We start from the raw sequence: 23,036 nt of genomic DNA on the forward strand, positions 1-23,036 counted from the left end.
TATGGTAGGTGAGGGGTGAGCGTCACCAGTTCCAGCACAAAATCCTCCTTTCTGATCGGCAGAAAGATACTCTTGACTCGCAAGGAATGGACATCTGCCCAGGTGCTGCTTAAATGTGGCAACAGGACCTGCACTTCAACAAGATAATAACTGGGTCAGCTACTTAGTGCCTGTCCCACTCCCCAGTTGGCTGGGACACATGACCGAGCCTCACTATCTAAGTTTTTTTTTATTCATTCATGGGATGAGGGTGTCACCAACCAGGCAGCATTTATTGTCCATCCCTAATTGCCCAGAGGGCAGTTAAGAGCCAACCACATTGCCGTGGGTCCGGCATCACGTGTAGGCCACACCAGGTGAGGATGGCAGCTTCCTTCCCTAAAGGACATTAGTGAACTGGATGGGTTTTTCCTGACAATTGACAACGGATTCGTGGCCATCATTAGATTCCTAATTCCAGATATTGAATTCAAATCCCACCATCTGCCGTGGCACTGGATTTGAACCAGTGTCCCCAGAATGCTATCTGGGTCTCTGAGTAAACAGTCCAGTGATAATACCACTCAGCCACTGCCTCAACTGCAGCTGGTGATTGCAAGTGGTATCCATCCTGCCTTTGTGTGGAACTCTTTCTCATTTAGTGCCACTGTCAGGCACTCATTCCAGGCCCATGTCCCTAATTGTGAATGACTAGACGCTAACAATGTAAGATAGTTATCAAGAAATCAAATAGGGAATTGAAAAGAAACCTATTCACCTGCAAGTGGCGAGAAACTCTCCATCACAGGAAGTGGTGGAAGAGAAGTTAAACAAGCTTATCAGGGAGAAAGAAAAAGAATGATTACACTGATAGATTTAAATAGAAAAGGTGAGGGGGGCTGTAGTGGAGCATGGCTTGGAATCCTGAAACAACGTGTCAGGAGTTTTTACACAAAACTCAAACTGGAGACAATAGAAGTGATAGTAACAACAAATTTTAGAAAACAGTCCACAATGTCAAAGACATACATTTTACAACCATCAGCAGGAGTCAGGTTGAAGGCAATAAACTGTCATTGCATAGGAAATGTCCTAAAGGCAGGAGATATCCCTGTTGAAGCTTGCTAGTTTATGATTTTAATATCTAAACTGTTAATGTAAAATTGTAGATGTAAAATTGTGAAAGTTCAACTTGTAGAATATTGCTAATGATTTTTTTAAAAATTATGGAAATCTTCTGCTTGCATTGTCCTGCAATTAATTTTTGTAAAGTAATGTGTGTCAACAAAATCTGAAACTTAATGCATACAATTAACTTTATAAAGCATTGTCTTTTGTTTTTAGTGCTTGATACTTTTTATGAATGTTTTATTTGTAGGAGGTATGCAGTGAGTTGTGGTGTCTTAGTAAAAGCAATCGTTGTATTACAAACAGCATTCCTGCTGCTGAAGGGACAGTATGCCAATCAAATACCATTGAAAAGGGGGTAACTATAAATTTGTCATGTTTTCTTCTCTCTGTAATAATGTTCATTTGTCATTTTAGAATGTATTGTTATTGAGATGTTGAACTCATTTTGGTATAATTCAGTTACAATCTTAATTCATTAATCATACTTCCATGACTAGTCAGCAAAGCTCACAATTTCAATAAAAAAGCTCAGGGAGAAAATATGCACATGAAATAAATCTTAAGTGGAATGTGAGTGTACTTGGGGAGTGATTGAAATCAAGTATTGTATGCAGATAAAACGGCCCACAATTCTCACATTGCACAGAAAGATTGTAGAGATATAGAGAGAGATCTCCTGTGCTCCAATGACAATAGTCCTAGGATCTGATGTGTCCCTAATTTGGTTGATTCTGATGAATTTCTGATGAAATTACGAATTTATACACTCATTCAGATTACAATGACCTTTATACAATGTGTACTGTGATAATACTATGGCTTTAAGAGGTGTATTTTGTCTTTTTTATGAAGAGAGGTTGAGACAGAGGTGCAAGTATTCTGCTTCAAGCCACTGAACAGTTGTGAGGCTTTGGGGTATTTTTTAAAGTTGGAACAATAGAAGCACCCTGAATTTCTTGGGCCAAGCTCCCACAGAACCACAACATTAGTTTTAGCTTTCAGTAGCTGCAGGGGTTGTGAAAGCTGCTACATCTCTCTCTCTCTCTGTTTCTCCCTGTCTCTCTCTCTCTCTCTACTGCAGCTAAAAGATCGTATTCTCTTCCTGCTGCTAGAATTGGGTGAGAGACAATCTATTTTATTGACTTGCCTTTGCCAAGGGTGTGCTTCTGCGACGTTGCTATATTGGAACAGTTAATGTGTAGTTTATTATTTTGTCAAGTACTTCAGTAGAGATACAGTTAAGCCTGTTCTTTTATTTTGCCTGTATTTTAGTTATAGTGTATGAATAAAGTGTGTTTTTCTTCGAGCCTGACAGTTTGACCATTTGAATTGCGTCTGAAATGTAACACCTGGCACTTGTCTTTAACATGAGAATAAGTTAGGGCATAGGCTTGACATGTGTTGAGGGGGTTTGGTCAGGTCCATTACAATATTCTCAACTTTGGTCTAAGCAATGGCTTGTGCAAATTTATGATTATTTTACTCTTTAATAAGCCATGTTAATCCAACTAAAATATATGATCTCCTTTACAATTTAACTTGCCTGTACCCGAGAGTGTGTATTTGAACTCGAGTTGTTTATATTTCCCTGCACTTTTCAGTCCCTTCTACTGAGTATTTAATCCAATCCCTATATTTCTTTCTCAATCTTTCACTTCTCAACATTAAATTTCATCACTCATTCTGCCTATTTCATTTTAACATCTTGATCTTGCTGTGCAATGATTAATAATGTGCTCCATCCAACCAATATAAAATGTGTTACAGAGAGTAAGAATTGCCGGTGCTGGAGAATCTGAGATAACAGTGTGAAGGTGGATGAATGCTGCAGGCCAAGCAGCATCAGAGGAGCAGGAAAGATTGATGCTTTGTATCTCGACCCGAAACGTCAAGCTTTCCTGCTCCTCTGATGCTGCTTGGCTTGCTGTCTTCACCTAGCTTCACACCATGTTAGCTCTAATCTAAAATGTGATTCACAATTAGCATTTGGCTACAGACTGAATAGACAAATTAAATCACTGCAGTGTAACAGCTACACTTTTTCCTTTATGGGAACACTAATCTGCAAAGTGTGACGTATTAAAAATTAAAATATGTCAAATTGCATTGTACAAATGACAACATTGAGAATGTTCCTCATTGGCAGTGGGACCTTGACTATTGAAAGCACTATATTCCTGTAAGTTCAATATAAAATCAGTTACATTATACTGGGTTAAAATGTGGAAATGTTTTTAGAGCAAGTTTTTGTTTCCCAGTGTGCTGCTTTGACGCACTTTGAACTTGTCAAGTGTAAAATTATTTCAATTGAATTACTAAGAAAAATGCATTTGTCTAATTTTGGTATGCAAAGTTTGAAATTAAAGTTTCTGCTACAGTGGTGCTATAAAAGAGACTGTGTCCCATTCGGCACTAGACCAGAGGGAGTGGATGGGGCCTGGGGACCCTGGTCATCATGGGGAGAGTGCAGCAGGACATGTGGAGGTGGAGTATCATATTCTGGCAGGCAATGTGACAGCCCAAGGTAGGTAAACAATGTACATCTAAATATACATCTAAAAGGTCTATAAAAGCATATTAAATTGATGAGATTAGTTATGGTCTTTACAGCTGTATTTTAAATTTCCTTCCTTTAATTATACTCCAAATACTAAGAATGCATTGTGAAACTGTAGATTTGTAGTCTTCTTGACCTATGCATAGGTTAGTTCTCTTACTGCATCCAGTAGGAATGGAGCTCAGTCAGCCAAATTTAATTGGATATAATTGCACTTTTGGAAGTACAAAACAGGAATATTATTGAAGAAAGAAATATGCTGATACTTTCATGTTGCACTCAGAAAGAATGCCAATTTTCAAAGTATCACAATATTTTCTAATATAGAAGAAACGGATGCTGATTGGTTGACAAGTTGACTGATTGGTTGTTGCCACAAAGAAAGCTACATCTGCAGTCACATGTAATTCCAGGATTATCAAGTGCTGCGCAATCTTGATTGTGCTAATAGCTAAACCTATGACCAATTTCAGATAATGAGTCAAACTTGTAATTAGCGTATTTACACTTCCTCGAAGCAGAATACATTCATAAGCAGGTACTGTTCTCTGCAAACAAATTTTGCCCCTTTTTTGAATGACCCAAGAGTTTAGAATTCTTGAAGATCTCTCTTACTTTCTTTTATAACACCATCTTGGCCATCAGAAACAACTTGCCAACCAATCAACTTTCTTTTCTCTTGTATGATAAGATGTTGTGATCTTTCGAGACTTGCCACTCTTGCATTTGGCCTAATGAATGCAACATGTTCCTCTTTGCAGTAATATGCAAAGTGTACTTGTATAAGTTTAGAAACCGCATGAATATAAACATGATCTTTCCTGTGATGTCATTAACCTCATCATTGCACCTGTTCCTCTCCAACATTTTACCAGGGACTGTAGTGTAACATTCCCAATACTTCTTTAAAGCATGTAGGAACTACTGGTTATTAAAAAGATTAAACAAAGAAGGCTGCTCAACTCTTCAATTTTCATTCTTTGAGAATATCAACATTCCCATTTGTACATGACAGTATTTATGGACTGAGTCTTACACCTTTTTAGATATGTGTGAGCTGCTTTAAGTTTTTTTGATGGATTTTCACCATGACTTACTATTTCCTAAACCTGAAAAAATAATAATGTGCATAATCAAACTCACACATGAACACAGAAATGAAGCCTAAAAGGGAGAGAGTATCCAGTCCTCTTCGGAGGATCAGTGTGAACTCAATGGACTGAGTAGCCTGATTCTGCTCTGTAAAGATTCTACGATTCCCATGAGTCTTTTACATGAAGCGTGATTATAATTTTACAGCATGATAATTGATTGTAGCTCTTTGGCAATTGAACATTTGATGAAACTGACAGAAATTAGTTCACAGCCATGGGACAGAAACAAAGTCGTCGCCAAGGTAGGAAAGGGTATTAATTCACTCATATTTGCTGCTGCACTACTTCAGCAGCTGACTTCAGATGTGCTTTCAGATTGGTTTGATAATTTATTGATTTTTTTTGATATGCTGATTGTTCAACAGAGTTACTGATTCACTGACATCCATGGCTTCATTAATCCTTTGATTTATCCTTCCTCCAATATTTTAATAATTTGGTTTTCTAGCTGTTTTCCATTACTTTGTTGATTTATTGGTCTATGAATTTATTAATTCAATATGATCCCCTTTTCCATTTCATTTCACGTGGCCGGTCCTGGATTATTTAGTGTTTCATTCTGTATAAATTTAGTAATTTAGTGTTGTCAACTGCTCCTTTTATTTGTACAAAAACTCATCAGTGCATACTTAACTCTGTTACAATGTCTATCAGCATTCCTTTTGTGTCATTGAATTATTGCTGCTGCAATTGTGTGGCATCAGTAACAAGTTGCTCTGATTTCAAATCACAATTTTTTTTTCAATCAAATGCTACTGCAGTAACAACTCCATGAAACGATTAAGAGAATATTGTTATTTCATTCTGTGTAAGCCTCAACTTTCCATTCGCAATGCCACAGTGATCAGTCAATACATGTGGTGAAATCTTAAATAAAAACCAAAAGAACTGCAGATGAATTAATTAGAAACAAAAACAGAAATTGTTGGTAAAACCCAGCAGTTCTGGCAACATTTGTGGAGAGAAATCAGAGTTAACATTTCGGGTCAAGTGACCCTCTCTCAGAAATCTTCCCCAGACCCTTTGGTGAAATCCTTATTAATTTAACCCTGTTACACCTTTAAACAGGAAATGATAAGATCCTCACTTAATTCTAATCCCTCAGAATACTCAACAAAGAGGAATGTGTGTTAGTAGAGTACAGAGTATAAATGTGTGCCAGTGATAATTAGCTGCAAACTTGTGCAGATAGTTGCAGTGCTCAGTACATTGTTCTCACATGTGAATCACGAAGCTACAAAATAGGCATCTTAGAAAAAAACGATTGTATCAGTGCATTAGTACTGCTTTGTTCCCATAATTTTAGAGTGCAATGTCCAAATGTTCTGTATTTGATTTTGTGAGTCTGGTAACTGTTCACTGTGCTTGTTTGACTAAGTCTAGAGTAGACTCAAAGAAAATGAAAAAGACGCACAGAAACGAGTGGAAGCCAAAGCTGGAGCATTGTATAGATATATTTAAGTCATGTATAAAATGCTTTAAATAATTGTCCTGCATAAGAATCTAATGATGACCATGAATCCATTACCAATTGTTGGAAAAACCCATCAGGTTCACTAATGTCCTTTAGGGAAGCAAACTGCCATCCTTACCTGGTCTGGCCTACATATGACTCCAGTTCCACAACAATATGGTTGACTCTGAATTGCCCTCTGGGCAATTAGGGATGGGCAATAAATGCTACCTAGTCGGTGATGCTGTCATCCTATTAATGAATAAAGAATTTAGAGACAATATCGTCACTACGTTGCTTTGAGACAAATCAAACAAATAAACTACATCAAGACCAAACTAAATTAGCAGAGGCAAAATTATATCCAAAGTTTTCTGATAGTACTTGGTCGCATTGTTCTTCAAAATATATCAGTCGCCTTAAACAAAATAGCCTGTGCCTGCCATCCTCATGTATCAATATTTATCTCCTTCTCCAGACCCACTATTGGAGGACGATACTGCCTAGGAGAGAGAAAGCGCTTTCGATCATGTAACATTGATGTAAGTAAATTGTGTTGATAATTACTTGCACCTTAATGTTTCAGTGTTTGTAATATATCATACCAAATTGAAGGTTATAAAAGTAATTGTGTGTATAGCAAATATATCTCCAAATTCGGAAATGTGTGCTGAAACTGGGTAGATAAAACTTTTAGCCGATGATTTGGTCCTCAACTGACAGTCTGCTCCTCCACATGCTTCTTGATCTCCTCCTTCATCCCCATTACTAACTGGGCTTCCCTGCACTGATCACCAGTTGTTCCATGTTCACTCATGCCTTTGAGTCAGCTTCACTCCACCATTATGTTCTTTCCTTCAGACCTATATTTTGATCTGGACACAATTTCACTTCTCAATCCTCAGTTTAGACACTTTTATGCTTCACTTGAATCTAAACATTCTCTGTATGCTCAAATTTCTCTTTTGACAAATCTAGGTCCTGTTCTCTTCTGTTCTCGTCTTCGCACGTGGACATGCCATCCCTAAACTTCATCATTACATCCACCTTGATCCTTATTCTCACCTCTCATTACTTATTAACCTATTTATTTCCAGTAGGTGGTCTGAGATTCCTTGTGCATGACATTCAGCTTCATTCAAAGATGATGTAGCAAAATGTACTTGTAGGTAAATCTTGTGATTCTTGTGTTCAGGAACTATAGGGACAATTAAGCTCATTCTTTGAGGAATAGGTTGAGCTCTCATAATTTTGCTAACTCTGAATCCTACTTATTTGCTCTGTACTTCGCCATATACGCCTTATGGTAGTTCATTGACTAAACTTCCAAAGGATGTATTCATGGTGTGCTGTTGCTTATCACTTAGGGTGAATGATACAAGGTGATAGTTCATGCTAGAACCTGGGCACCTATTATCTCTGAATATCATGTCATGGGATCCAGTAAGATCATGCAAAGAATACACATTACAGTGCTGTAGTAAAATACCACCTAACGTACAAATCATATGGCAAGGCATGATTCCTGTGCTGTTGCGAGAGATTTTCAAAGAAAAGAACTAGATGAGTAGAAGAGGTGCAAAAGTTAAATGATAGTACAAGAACATCTGAAGAGAGGCTTTTAATCACTCTTCTGGTCTTGCACTTCCTGCACTTCCCTCACTTGCTGTCTGATGTTTATTACATGAGGTCTTTGCTTCAAATAGACAGAAAAGGAACAGGTGTTGACATGAGAAAGGTAAGAGGTCTGTGACCCAATTATACAAGCTTCTACCTTGTGGGGAGTTTCTGAGCTTGCAGCATAAAAGTGTTTTTGGAGCATGTTTGCTATTTGAACCTTGCCATATTCGTAGACCAACTGACAGGGCAATAATGTGGGATTAATAACAAAAGAATGGACATGACAGTGTGGTATAATGGGATTCGTACAAATGAAAATCATGTAACTGATCCTATGATGCTGACATGGGTAAGATAAAAGATGCCAGTCTGGAATGAGCTTGCGAAGAGTGAGGTCTTAGGTATTACCCCAGATAGCCGTACCAGATAACCTATCGTATACAGAGCTAAATAAAGATGTGTTTCAATACATAAACTGGTGAAGAACCTTCTTAGATAAAGAGCAAGCAGCCTGCAGGACAGCGAATATGTAGGCATTCATAGCCTGAGATACGCCAGACCAGTGTGTCAATGCATAGATAGCAGTAGTGGCTTTAAGTACATCATAAAAGAGACAATATTTGGAAAAATAGGCGGAAGGTGGTTAAAATGTTGATTGTTCTCCATATTTGGGGAAATAAACCCTTTACAACTTCTGCCTTTGAATGGAGGCATGTAGAAATTTATATCATGATTTCCTACCATTTTGTTGGATTATTGAATAGTAGTAAGCACCGGTTCTAGATGTTACTCACAAGAAAAATGATATAAGAAACAAACTATCTTTTCTAGAGGACAGCCCAGCAGTCCACTCCAAAATGATTCTTCTTTCTGTGCACCTTTTACCTTTTCTCCATGTGGCTGAATTGAAGACATTGATGTTCGTTCTTCTTAGGACAGTTTGAAGTAACCTGGTCAATACCCCTTTAAGAAACTCTGTTTTAACCTTGCATTCAACACACTGGGAAGAGGGGGTTTTTTTCTGTCTTGTTAATGGTAGTGAACTTTTCAACTATTAGAACAAAGTGTGGAGCTGGATGAACACAGCAGGCCAAGCAGCATCTCAGGTGCTCCTGAGATGCTCCTTGGCCTGTTCATCCAACTCCACACTTTGTCATCTTGGATTCTCCAGCATCTACAGTTCCCATTATCACTGTTCAACTATTAATCATGTTTATTAGCAGCAAAGGTCTGTGGCAACCAATTATCTAAATAAGATTGTTTTCTTCCCTCTAGTCCAAAAAAAGGAGCCAAATTAATAAATCTATAAATCGGTGTCTTGCAAAGTTACTGTGTAGAAATTAAAGTATGTTGACTGCTGCTTAAATAAGTCTAAATGTATTTTGAATGTATTGCTCTGCATACTGTGAGATTAAAGCTTGCTAATGTTTCCAGCCATGCTTTAATAACATTGCTTTCGACAACATGATGCCTCACACAATTTTGATCGTGTTATGCTCGTGGGCTTCGGTATTGCATGTTGAAATGGCACTATTCTGTACTTAGTTGTGTTGTAACCATGTTGTCATGAGACCAGAAGTGCTTTAAGAGCTAATGGACAAAATAATCCACCCTTGGTGTTGCCCAGAGTGCTGGAGGAAATGTTATTGGATGGATCTCAGATTAGATACAATGAATGAAGCTGAATTAATAGTTTCAGGCAGCCCCCAAACATCAGTGATTTTAGCACCACCGTGTGGAGACCACGTTTATAGAGCTATAATGTCTTTGATTTTTTTTTGAAAAGGCATTAGGCTTCTTCTAGGCAAGTGTCTTTTGATGACACTAACCAATTACTGTATCCGAATTCTGGCAGGTCATGCATGGTTAACTATTAACCACCTGTTGGTGGGGCAGGCACAGGAGGAATTGCATTGGAGTAGCTCTTTCATTGAATGTTGTGCACACACAAGAAGCACAGCCAGGCTACTGCTGAGTTTTCTGTAGCCATACTTTTCTTTCAACTCGTCCTCTGCTGAGCTAACCATTGAACACATTTGTGCTCAGTCACTCACCACCATGTGCTGACCCCTCCTCTATGTTTGTCTCCAGTGTAACTTCACTGCCAATTTATGAGTTACTCGCTGTAAGTATCAGACTGAGTAATGGGGCCTCTTTGCAGTGTTGTTGCTGTCTCCCTTCGTTTAACTGCTACCACTGGGCAGATGCCAGCTTTTTATGTCAAAAAAGCAGAAACTCAAAAGTGGAAGATTCTTCAGAGGGAAGGGAAGTGGATGGAGGACTGGAAAGCAAGAGGCCCATTGACACACCATCGGCAGCTTGCTTATAATGCTGGAAAATGCCATAAATTCTCAGCAATTTGGAATTTTATGGTACAGCTTGTATATCTCCTCTTACGTGGCCCCTTCTGACTCTGCTTTTCTCCATCTACTATGTCTCACAAGAGAGAAAACAGAACATCAGAAATTGTGTAGCACTGTGTTTGGGTGATGTAGCTGACATAGCAGAATAATCGTCATTGTCTGGTTTCACTGAGAAGTGAGTATAAGGTTTCAGCGTGTATGATGGTAAAATGAATTATCTGATGCCTGCCCTGAGTGCCAGGACGTGCTGCTGGGTGATGGAACGAGGTGCAATGAGCAGCGTGAGATGTTTGTGATTTGATGTGTAGAAGATGTTATGTCAAGAAACACTCCCTGACCTTTACCACCAAGATGAAAGTCACTAGACTTCTTGTGCATGAAGTTGAAATCATTAAGGCTGGATTCCTTGGATAAGCACATGGATAATGATGGGATAGTGTACGGGGAGGGGCTTAGATTAGCTCACAGGTCGGCGCAACATCGAGGGCCAAAGGGCCTGTTCTGCTCTGTATTGTTCTATGTTCTATGTTCTATGATTCAGGAATTTGATTATCCTGGCCAGCTGCATCCATTCCTTTCTGGAAGTCATAGAATCATAGAATCCCTACAGTGTGGAAACAGGTCCTTCGGCACAACAAATCCACACTGACCCTCAGAGCATCCCACCCACACCTATACCCCATAATCCACCGAATCTACACATCCCTGAATGCTACAGGCAATTTATCATGGCCAATCCACCTAACCAGCACATCTTTGGACTGTGGGAGGAAACCAGAGTACCCAGAGAAAACCCACGCAGATGTGGGGAGAATGTGCAAACTCCACACAGTCACAGATGCGGTGAGGCAGCAATGCTAATCACTGAGCTACTGTGCCATCCTCTTTAAGCATCTTCTGGGTCTCTGCTAGGCCACTTCTGCCCCACCTGCATTCATCCAGCATTGCATCCAGTGGTGTGGACTCATCAATGTGCCTTGGCGTACAGTTTTTAAGAATGCTATTACAACATTCTTTTTATTATCTTTCCATTGAAGACGAAGCCGACCTGTACCACAGGCTGTGTCACTAAGCTGTTGGCAACTCCTTTTGTGCACAGACCTCAGGAAGTTGTGGTAAAGGAATTGACACTCATTTTAGTGAAGTGGAGAGTCTGAACAGACATGCTCAACAATCAGTGCAAATGAATTTCAAATCCAGCAGGTTTGTTTACCAGAATCATCCTTGTATGATCAAGCTATGCCTTTAACCTTCCATCCTGAAACCTTCCAGGATTTTCAAGGGCACAACATGACCATACATACTTGAAAATATTGACAAAATTCTATCTATGCACTGGGATCATTAGTGAGATCACCAAGGAGACTGATTTAGTTGAGTAAGTCTTTCCTTAAGCTGTTTTCCACTGCAGAGGTGTGTGTCAGAGGACATTTGTTTTTAATTTGAGTTAGACAATAAACTGTTTTCCAATTAATAGTTGGACTTCTTTTGATAATCTCTCATTGTTTACTCATATCATCACCTATCAAGAACCTTTCTTACACATTATTCTCACCTGATTGTAATGCATCTACCTGCGGATATTATTGCTGAAGTCATTGTGAAGATAGATGTCAATCTTCATTTGAAACTACAAGTCATCAGTGTGGGTATTATTCCTTTGTTTTGTTATGATCCCAGCTGATGGTAATACTGAACAAGTCGTCCCAGAATGAAACCTGGCCTGATAAAACACACATTTTACATTTGCATTTGGTTAACATAGTGGTTCGTCATGAAAACATTTTTACACAATGCAGCAGATGTTCTTTAACAATAGAATATGGGATTATTATATAAAATACGAAAAGAAACAAAATTTTATACATTTGTCAAGAAATGTCTCGACCCAAAACGTCAGCTTTCCTGCTCCTCTGATGCTGCATGGCCTGCTGTGTTCATCCAGCTCTAGACCTTGTTATCTCAGATTCTCCAGCATTGGCAGTTCCTACTATCTCTGCAAAAAAATTTATATATACTACATTTGGGACAAACTTGACACAAACCTCACACATATTTCCCAACACCAGCCATTACAGAGACACAATCCCAGTGAACTTTCATTGCAGTCTCAGCTTTATAATTCTTAACTGATGCTTTCAAGTTTCTTTGGATTGTTTAGACCATTTCTTTAACTATTGCTTTCCTACACTACAAATATGAATCTTTTCTGAATTCCTAAATTTTTTTCAGTTCTAGCAACTGGACAATTCATATCCAAGCTCTCCTGGCATGCTTAGAAGTTCCACAGGCTGGAAGTCACTTCCCCTGAACTACACTTGATTCCCCTGACAAAAAAAACTGTTCTAATTTCTATCCTGAAGTCAAAGCTAAACTGATTGACTTATGTGCTTACTCTGTTTGCCATAAAATTAACAGTATGAACATGTTAGCAGTCAACACACCAGGTATTGAACTGCAGTCACATATTCTCTTGGAACTGATGGATTTAGGTCATTGTATCAAATTCAATTTCAATATTCTCTAATCTTAAAAAAAACTTTATTGAACCATATCAATCTTCCTCTATTTTAAAACCCGAATCCAAAGTTATAAAACAAATAGTATACCTTTCATCACAGTTTGCAATTCAAACTTAACAACATTTAAGGGCAAACCTCATAGTTTCTTTCGAATATATATGGCATGTACAAAATAGGCCCAGTTTTCCTACATGGTACATATACCAGAGAAGTTAGACTGTAACAGTAAACAAGAAAGGAGCATTTGGCAGGAGTGGAAGTTGAAGTGAGAGAATGAAGCACAAAAAGTTAGTATGCAAGTAGGGTAAGTGATGAAGAAGGCAAATGGAATGTTGTTTATTGTGAGGAGAGTGGAACCTAAACATCGCAATGTTTTGCTACAGTTGCTCAGGGCTTTGGTGAGACCACATTTGTGTACTATTGTAGTGTCCTTATCTAAGAAAAGAATATAAATGCATTAGAGGTGGTTCAGAAAAGGTTCACTTGACTGACACCTGACCTGGAAAAATTATCCAGAGTCGAAAAATTTGCTCAGCCTGGGCCGGGATTCTTTGGAGTTTGGAAGAATGATAGGTTATTGTATTGCAAGATGTAAAATTCTGAGGAACTTGACAAAGTGGACTCTGAAAGGATTTCTCCTTGTGGGGACATTACAACTCGGAGACACTAATTTAAAAATGATGGATCATGAGTTTTTGAAGCTTTTGCCGAGAGATAAGTCACGGTTGGCTCATTGAATAGATTTAAAGCAAAAGCAGATAGATTCTTGACTCAAAAAGAAGTCAGAGGGTGTTGGGGGTAAGAAGGAATGCAGATTTGAGTCCACAATAAGATCAGTCATGACATTACTGAATTCCAGAGTGGGGTCAGGAAACTAATTGGCCTATTCTTGCTAGTATTTCTTAAGTTCATATGAACCAGAAAGAGAGAGAGGAAACTTTTAGAAGGCAGATGCAACTTATGAAGGAGACAAAGAATAAATATGAAGAGGACACAATTTAGAAAAGGCAAATTTGAAATAAAAAGTGAGACTGGAAAACAGAGCAAATGCGAAAAGGAGAGTATGTAAAAAGATTAGAGAGAATAGAGAAAGAGAGAGACACCGATAGGAGAGGTGAACACAAGGAAAAAGCTAAACAAAGTTGAAATTTCACTAATCATACAACATTTTCCAAGTTCTTGCATACAATTTTTTTTTATTCATTCATAGGATGAAGGCATCACTAGCTAGGCCTGCATTTAATGCCCATCCCTAATTTAAGAGTCAACTACATTGCTGTGGGTCTGGAGTTACATGTAGGCCAGACCATTTAAGAAAGGCAATTTCTTTCCCCAAAGGACACTAATGAATCAGATGGGTTTTCATGACAATTGCCAATTGTTTTGCATTCATCATTAGATGCTTAATTCCATTTTTTTTTTACTGAATTCAAATTCCATGATCTGCCATGGTGGGATTTGGACCTGGGTCCCCAGAACATGTCTGGATCTATGATTTAATGGGCTAGTGATAATACCAAAGGGCCACCACTTCCCCTATGATTTATGTTTTATTGTTCATGGTTAAGATTTTGATCATACATCTTAAATTTCTGCGCCTATATCCTCCAAAATAGCGCACAACTTTAAGGAAAAATGTCTATCGATGGATACTAAACTTTGTTACCTTCTTTTGCACTGAACTGACCTCTTGTGAAGACTAAGCTCTGTAGTGGTAAGCCCATTGTAAAGGTTTACAAAAAGCTTTGAAGCAATTTGATTGGGTTCTGTGATGCTGCAGTGTATGGATAGCTATTGTCAATTTTTGACTGGAACTTTATGAAATTGTCAGTTTTATTTGCCATGTTGACTCTGTGTCAGGTGTCAAATCTCCGAGTTTCGCACATTAAGAAATTGAGGGCAATGAGGTGCAAGTGTAACCTTTGAACTTGTGATGTCTAAGATCTGGTCTAGAATGTGTGATAGCTGAAGCGAGGCATTTTGGGGGAATAAAAACATGAATTTTACCTTTCCAATATTGTTCGTAGCTCTCACATCATACTAAGTCAGATGAAATGTATTATAAGGACAAAAGAATTTTACATCATGCAATGCACAATAAATTGTTTTCTTAAGATAGAGCGGTGCATGTTCAAGGGACCAAAGTCACAGTTTTGGTGATGTAAACAGAAGTTCAGGTCCTGCTCAGTTTAGTTGCTGTTCAAATAGAGAATATAAAGTATTCATCAGTTTTGGCTCTAGATCATAAGCACCCAGCATTAAGTAACTGGCTTTTTTTTTGTTTTTTTTAAAGATTCTTTTACATCTGCAGCAAAGTGTGCTGTCTGCAGTGTGATGTCTGCGCACTGAGGTGTCATTTTTAATATATTACTAGAACATCCTATGGTGCTGCTCTTGGTAAGTCAGGAACATTATATCATGTAAAGTGTAGGTGTGTGTCATTTTTAAGTTACAGGGTTTGGGGATCCGTTTGTGATATTTCACTCGATGTATTTTCTGGATTCCATATAATTGATCATTCCAATAGGTGAGCCTTTGTGCCTTATGATTCCAGGAAATAGCTTTATTTGCTTAATTTTTTTTATTACATCAGCCAGTTCTTGAAGTTCAACAGTCTTTGCCTGTGAGACCAAGACTGTTTTGATTCATGACATGATAATACATCAGTAATTGCTTATTAGGCACATCACCAATGTAGATTCTCATGTTGTACTCATAAAACTCATTCCAATAGAGTTGCACTGTCCTGAATGTAATATAACTTCATGAAGCATTTTGGCCAGAGTACATTGCAAATGCAGCTGAATTTACCTAAGATTGTAGCTTCTGCATTATTCAGGTGTAATTAAAACACAGTTTTACCAGAAACTGGAAATAATTTCCCATGGCGATAAGGCTAGGGTGGAAATTTGAATTAAGCAAGAAGAAATTGGGAATAGGAGTAACAGGGAATTCCTCAGAGTAGTCAGAAATCAGGCTTCTGTTCCAAAACTGCTTCTGTTCATGATATTCAATAATAATTTGAAGATTAAGATAACAACTCCAACATTTCAAACGGGTACAGAAAATGAAAAGGAATAGTTGGTGGTGCTGGATTTTATTATGCAGTAGGGGGAGGGTAATGGTAAATTGACAGATGGGGTCTGGTCCACAAAATGCTATAAATGACATACCGGTACCTACCATCCTTCCGCACTCACATTATACAGTTTTACACACAAACTGAAAGGCAATATGAGGCCTGCCTACCCACAGTCTAATTGAAGCTGTAAAACAGCCAACTAATAGCCACTTAAGGGCCTCATTCTGCTACTATAGGGATGGCACCGCTGGCAGGAGAGGCCCTATGTCAAGCATCCTAGCAGTTGTCGCTGTTCAGGCTAGTGGCAGGCAGATTGCAATGTGTGGAATGAGGGGCACTTCCTTGCACCTCATATTAGCTATCCTCTCTTCCCTAAAAGTCTTCATCTTTTTCCTCCCATCTGTCTAGCCTAAGCTTTCACATCCCTTGAGTTCTTCTGCCTGGCCCCACCAAATAAATGCATCCTCACACACCTTTGACTTTTGCTCACTGGATCTTTGCTGTTGGGAACGGGATGCAGTCCCACCATAGCCCACAGCTTCCTGTGATGGTGATGGGAGCTGAGAGCAGCCACCCATTTGATCTCCCATCAGCACCCCCTGGTCAGATGGGGATGAGGTTTCACCATAGCGAATTAGCAGCCAGGTGATTGTTTAATGGGGTGGAACAAGCTGTCAAAGTGATGGGAAACTCATACCTGCCTTTTTCACCACAGGATGGAGGACCCTGGTGCCCCATTAGATCTATCCCGGGTTCAGATTGACAAGACATTAAGAACAGAGCTACAAGTGGTTAAGGCTACAAAATGTTAAAGTTATACTGAGTTGAATGGCAAAAGGTGTAAAATATGAATTTTAAGAAGTATTGGATGTGAGTTTGCTCGCTGAGCTGGAAGGTTAGTTTTCAGACGTTTCATCACCATTCTAGGTAACATCATCAGTGAGCCTCCGACGAAGAGCTGGTGTTATGTCTCCGCTTCGTCAGAGGCTCACTAATGATGTTACCTAGAATGGTGACGAAACATCTGAAAACTAACCTTCCAGCTCAGCGAGCAAACTCACATCCAGAACCTCAACCTGACTACAAATCTTCTCAAAACTCGCTTTAAGATGTATTGTGAATTTGTTTATACTTTACAAAAAGCATGGTTGCGATGGCTTGTTCAGTTTGAAGCTCCATAATGTGAGTACATTGTTGAGCCAGAAGACATCGACACCACACATTGACCAATATTGCCTGAAGTGGAAGGGACTTCAAAATTTGGGAATGTATTCATGGTTCAGAGCAAATTATTGGTGATTTTATCAAAGAACGGCACCAGAGAGATAGGAAATTATTATTCCCAGTGATTGAGGAATCTGGAATGAGGAGATATAGATACAGTTATGCGTAGAATATTTAGTCCAAAAAGCAGGAGAAATCTTTTCACTTGGTAACTGTATGGCTGTGAAATGAATTATCTGAATTAACGATCAATGCAAATGGTATCAAATTTCAAGGATTAGTGGATAGTTGAGAGAAAGGTAAATATTTATGAAATGGGTAATAGATGGAATTAAGACAATCTGATTTTATGTAGGTTGAACAGTCTATGTTGGTGACATCGTTTGTGTGTTATTCTATGCAACAATTCCATCATCTTGGGGGACCAATATTTCTCGGAATGTCCACAGGTTATGGAATGATTCTGTTACTCCCTGGTACAACATGTGATGATGTACTATTCTAATTATATCTCCCATGACGCTCTGTGTCACAGTGTATGCATTCTAATACAAATAATTCAACATTCCTGTGTTTTTACCTTGGGAATGAGCCTCTTTGCATTACCAAGTTTTCTCAAAAGCTGTCATCTTCAGGTTTCTAGAAAGGAGATAGCTGAACTGTTAGTGAACCTGTATAGTGAAGAAATGTTTTGCACTCAGGAAGAGAGCTATAATTCTTCTTTCTTTGGCTTTCATTTCATTTACCTCTTATTGCCACTTCCTTGCCTATCCTGTTAATGTACAGTTAAAATTCTTCGGGGTACATACAGGACATTGAAGATTAACGTTAGGGTCATTGCAGCAATTTTGTAGCTGAGCCAGCCCCCCATATATTGGAACTCAAGGTGTTTGCAGCATCAGTTAACAGAAACTACAATACCCAGAGATCTGCATCATTGAATTAAAGGTGCTCTGGAAGCAAGGTGCTTTTACAACAAACCTTCAAGAACATCAGATCCAGAATTCAAAAGCTGACAGTAACATTAGCCCACAATCAACATCTTTCCTGATCCTTGTTTGCCATCTGCGCTTGCTCCTTTTCACTCATACTGGGTGTTCTAACCAGTGCTCCCCTGCTTAATATCTCAGGAGGAAACATTTGTACCAGTGTTCATTACTGGGAGGGTGAGTGTTGTTGCATATTGTGAAGTGGGACACTGAGCATCTTCAGGGATTGTGCCTAGTTCATCCTTGAGGATACAAGTGGACACAATGCAATGAAGTATTACAATGGTATCGACAATAAACCTCCTCCAACATATATGACTTATCAATAACATGACATGCTGTAATTCAGTGCTGCATGCTAAGTTTGCACATGAAATTATAACTGATAAAGTGTCTAAGATCATTTTGAAATTGTGCAGAATCATCTGTTTTCAATACTTTCCTTTATTTGATTCTTTTTAGTTAGTAATGAATTTTACAAGCTGATAGAATGCTGAGGTATAGTGTGAGGGCTTTGGCGATAACCAAATGGTGTGGATGTGTAAGCCAAGACAACAAGTTCTCTTTCTTGAGAAGGGAACGAGATTTTATTGACACACACTTTAGCCGATATCATTCAACTCATTATTCCAACTTGTCAGGGTACAATTTTGGCTGAGTACTTTTGGATTGAAAGTTCAGGATTATAATCAGCAAGCTACTATACAAATTACTGAATAACTGAGACCATGCTATAGAAACTATAAAGAAACTAAAATAAGTAAAGAAATGGAGAATTGAGATGAGGAAAAGGGAACGGCTTAACACACAAATTATTCCATCCCTTTTGTCTGTGAGTAGAACTGTAGGAAATCAACTGCATTGTGCAAAACTGTGGAGGTTTAGGCATTGAATATATACAAGACAGGGATTGTAACTTTATAATATCAAAGACATGAAGGGATATTGGGATAATGAGAGAAAAAGGTAATTAAGTAGAAGATCAGCCATAATTATCGCCCCAACTCCTGATCATCAGCTGAGTGGCAGAAAGAGACATTGATAGATCCTTCGAGTCATAATTCCAAAAGAATAACCTTACAGATGCTCAATTCAGGTTCCACCTGACCTCAGTACAACCGTGGTCCAAACATGGACAAAAAAACTGAACTCACGATGGCAGTGGAGATTAAATGCCCTGACATCAAAGCAGCATTAGGCTAGTGTTGAAATCTAAGAGGTTTGTCAAAACTGATTTCAATGGGAATCAGAGGGAAAACTCTCCACTGATTGGAGGCATACCTGGCACAATGAAATATAGTTATAATTGTTGATGGTCAGTTGCCACAGTCCTCAGGGCTGTGTCCTAGGTCCGACCATCTTCAGCTGCTTTATCAATGACCATTTCCACGTTCATACGGCCAGAACTGGAGATGCACAATTGCCAGAGCCATTTGTGATTCCTCAGATACTAACACAGTCCTTTGCCACGTACAGCAAGACCTAGACAGGCTTGGGCTGATAATTGGCAGATAACATTGTGCTATACAAGTGCCAGGCCAAGGTCAGACAAGATCATCCTAACAGCAAGATTCTAACCATTGCCCAATGATATTCAATGGATACCATCACTGAATCACCCTTTATCAACATCCTGGCAATTACTATTAACCAGAAACTAAACTGCAGCAGCTTTTTATATATTTTGGCTACAAGGGTAAATCAGTGGCAAGGAATTCTGTGGTGAGTAACTCACTTCGCCCAAATTGGTCCATCATCCTCAAAGACACAAGTCAGGAGTATGATAGAGTACCCTGCACTCGCCTGGATCAGTAGAGGTCCAACAATATGCAAAACATTTGACACAATCAAAGCAACAAAATGTGAGGCTGGATGAACACAGCAGGCCAAGCAGCATCTCAGGAGCACCTCTTAGGGATCGAAGCCGGTGTTTTCTGGCTGGCTCTTGGGCGTTGGGCTTCGTCATTGGAATTCTCCTGGACACTCTCTGCCTCAGAATCGTGCGAGTCTGCCGCTGACTCGCAGATCGTCTGGACCTCTGTCGGGGTGTTTGCCAGGAGCCTGCGCTTGTCAGAGATTTGCTTGGGTGTTTTCGTTTTAAGGATGCCTGCGATCGATTTGTTTATAAATTTGCATCCTGCAAATCTCACCTCCAGTTCCCTCAGGAGTGCAACCTCCTCCTGTGACCATACACTGTCGCTTCTCCCAGGTTTGCCTTTGACTTTGGGTGCCGGTTTGAGGCGTTTCTCGTTCCGCAGAACCGGGTGCCTGTGCCTCTCGTGTTGACCAAGGCCTGACTGTGTTGAAAACCGCTGGTCACATGCGCTGCATGCAAAGTCTCCAGTTGGGGGTTGTATCTTACCTTTGCATTTAGGATAGTGGCAGGCCATTGAGTGGTATTCCCCTGCCTTCTCGCAGCGAGAACATCTTGTTCGGATGCTCTTTACGCTGTGCACTTTAGTCATATGGATCTTGAACAGGCTCACCATGGGGAAGAGGGTGTCGCAGTCCTTGCAAAACAACCCATCGACGGGATAGTGGATGGTTACCTCCGACACGGACGTTCTGTCGCATACCGGCTCGATTACAACTCCTTCCATGAAGGCAGTTGCATCAGTTGTTTTGTCGCCAGTCTCATTTGTGGTATTTAGGTCTGTGCCCTGCTTCGTTTCTCGATAACCTTTGTTGTAGAAGGTTTGGGTGGTTATGCTTATCTCAACCGGAGGGTGGGCAGCCCTTCCGGTGCCTTCTGCAACGTTATCTATGTCATCCATTACAGGGTGAGCCGGCCCTCTGGGAGGGGTAACCGGTCTCAACTCCATGTAAGGTAGGAGGTAACGTCTCAAGGTCGCTGTCTCGGTCTGGACCGAGATGGACCTTGTTGATGCTCCTGAGATGCTGCTTGGCCTGCTGTGTTCATCCAGCCTCACATTTTGTGATCTTGGATTCTCCAGCATCTGCAGTTCCCATTATCTCTGACACAATCAAAGCATCCCACTTAATTGGCCCCCCACCCAACAACTTCAATATTCTCCCCCTTCACCACTGAAGGGCAGTGGCAACAGTGTGTATCATCTGCAAAATGCACAATAGAAACTAACCAAGACTGCTTTGACAATACCTTCCAAATCCATGATCTCTACCACCTGAAAGGGCATGGAAAGCATATACATAGGAATGCCACCATCTCCAAGCTACACACTATCCAGGTTTTGGACTGTATCACCACTCCTTCACTGTCACTCTGCAATCTTGAGCACTCTTCCAAATAGCCCTGTGAGTGAGAACCTCAGCAGTTCAAGAAGGCAGCTTACTAACTCTTCCAGCACAATTAGAGATGGGCATTAATGCTGGCCTAGCCAGCCATGGGCACATCTGATGAATGACTCACTTTTTTAAAAAATCATAAGAAAGCTCAGTTCACAGACCATATGTTACAATGAGATAACATCAACTTTTACTGTGCCTCATCATCTTCTGTTCAAGGTGGCAAAGTGGCTCAGTGGTTAGCACTGCAGCCTCACAGTACCAAGGTCCTAGGTTCAACTCCACCCTTAGGTGACTGTCTGTTGGAGTTTGCACATTCTCCTCATGTCTGTGTGGGTTTCCTCCAGGTGCACTGGTTTCCTCCCACAGTCCAAAGATGTACAGGCTAGGTGGATTGCCCATCATGTTCAGGGATGTGTAGATTAGGTGGCTTATAGGGGATGAGTCTGGGTGGGATGCTCTGATGGTCAGTGTGGACTTGTTGGGCCAAAGGGCCTGTTTCCACATCATAGAGGTTCAGTGAACTCTATTTTGAGAAATTTTGTTATGCCTTTAATACAAGCAAGCTACTATTTATTGATGTAATCAAATTATTAATGAACTATCTTCAAAATGGCATTTTAACAAAAAATGATGCTTCTCTACTAACAGAAAATAAGTAAATTATGACTTTTCATCAGTATGGGATATGTAACGATGCATCTCCAGCCCAATTTACACCTCTCCATAATTTTCCCATTAATTTGAATTGAAATAAAAATGAGAAGAAACAGAATAGCTGCTATTGACTCAATAACACATGCTTTAGGCTGTTGCACACAAGTCAATGGTCTGTCTGATAAACCTCAGTTTAGCCTGACCCTAGAACTCAGGATGACTAGTAGGTGTCAACTGTGTGGCTGTCAGTTCAGTTTTCAAGTTATTTTACTGTGTGTGGCATCATTTTAAGATGTCAATATTTAGCTGTGGGAGGAACGTAGTGACTCCTTGACAGTTTTCTTCTTAAGATTAATCTATTTCCAAAGTAAAAGGCTCCAGTTAATTTAAGGCAACTTCACATTAACAAAATTATACAATATACATAACGATTTGTGCCAAAATCTCGCACAGTAGGATCTCTTGGGTGAAAATTTCCAAACCACCCAATCTGTCACAGCACATCAAACTTTGGCAAATGTCGTACACTCAATGTCTGATATTCATCAATCTACAACTGATTTCCTATAATAAACACTCCTCTGAAATGTTCCATCATAGTCTCCATAAAGTGAGAGTAATTGAAATTTAAAATAGTAAAAGAACTATGTTCTAATTTAACTTGATTTTCTCCTTGTTTTTTGAATGTTGCAATCTGACGATGTTTATTTTCCCTGCTTTATGTAGGACTGCCCACCAGGGTCTCAGGACTTCCGAGAAAAGCAGTGTGCAGAATTTAATAAAATCGCATTTCGTGGGAAGTATTATGACTGGAAACCATACCACGGAGGTAAGATGAATGTCAAAGTGTAAACACATCAAATCCATAACCTGCTTAATGCAGTTATATAATTAATACTGTCCCAAAGGAGCCTGTGAGGAAAGTTCAAGTTATTTATTGATGCTGGTAGTGTGGTGGTGTTGATTAATCTAGACTCTAGATCTAATGAAACTTGCTTACACAAGACCCAAACACGTGCTCGTGCAGATTAGGCACTA

The 23,036-nt window shown here is 39.5% G+C and overlaps 1 protein-coding gene across 1 annotated transcript in view; it reads left to right on the forward strand.

Annotated features, from left to right (window-relative positions):
- Nucleotides 1-23,036, forward strand: part of adamts10 (ADAM metallopeptidase with thrombospondin type 1 motif, 10) — a 171,252-nt gene that overhangs the window by 106,068 nt on the left and 42,148 nt on the right. The window contains exons 12-15 of the mRNA XM_048559937.1: nucleotides 1,358-1,465; nucleotides 3,489-3,634; nucleotides 6,753-6,816; nucleotides 22,725-22,827. Coding sequence (XP_048415894.1) covers nucleotides 1,358-1,465; nucleotides 3,489-3,634; nucleotides 6,753-6,816; nucleotides 22,725-22,827 — 421 coding nt within the window. The remainder of the gene's footprint in view (nucleotides 1-1,357; nucleotides 1,466-3,488; nucleotides 3,635-6,752; nucleotides 6,817-22,724; nucleotides 22,828-23,036) is intronic.

This window comes from Stegostoma tigrinum, chromosome 30 (genome assembly GCF_030684315.1).
Source record: "Stegostoma tigrinum isolate sSteTig4 chromosome 30, sSteTig4.hap1, whole genome shotgun sequence".
Classification (NCBI taxonomy): domain Eukaryota; kingdom Metazoa; phylum Chordata; class Chondrichthyes; order Orectolobiformes; family Stegostomatidae; genus Stegostoma; species Stegostoma tigrinum.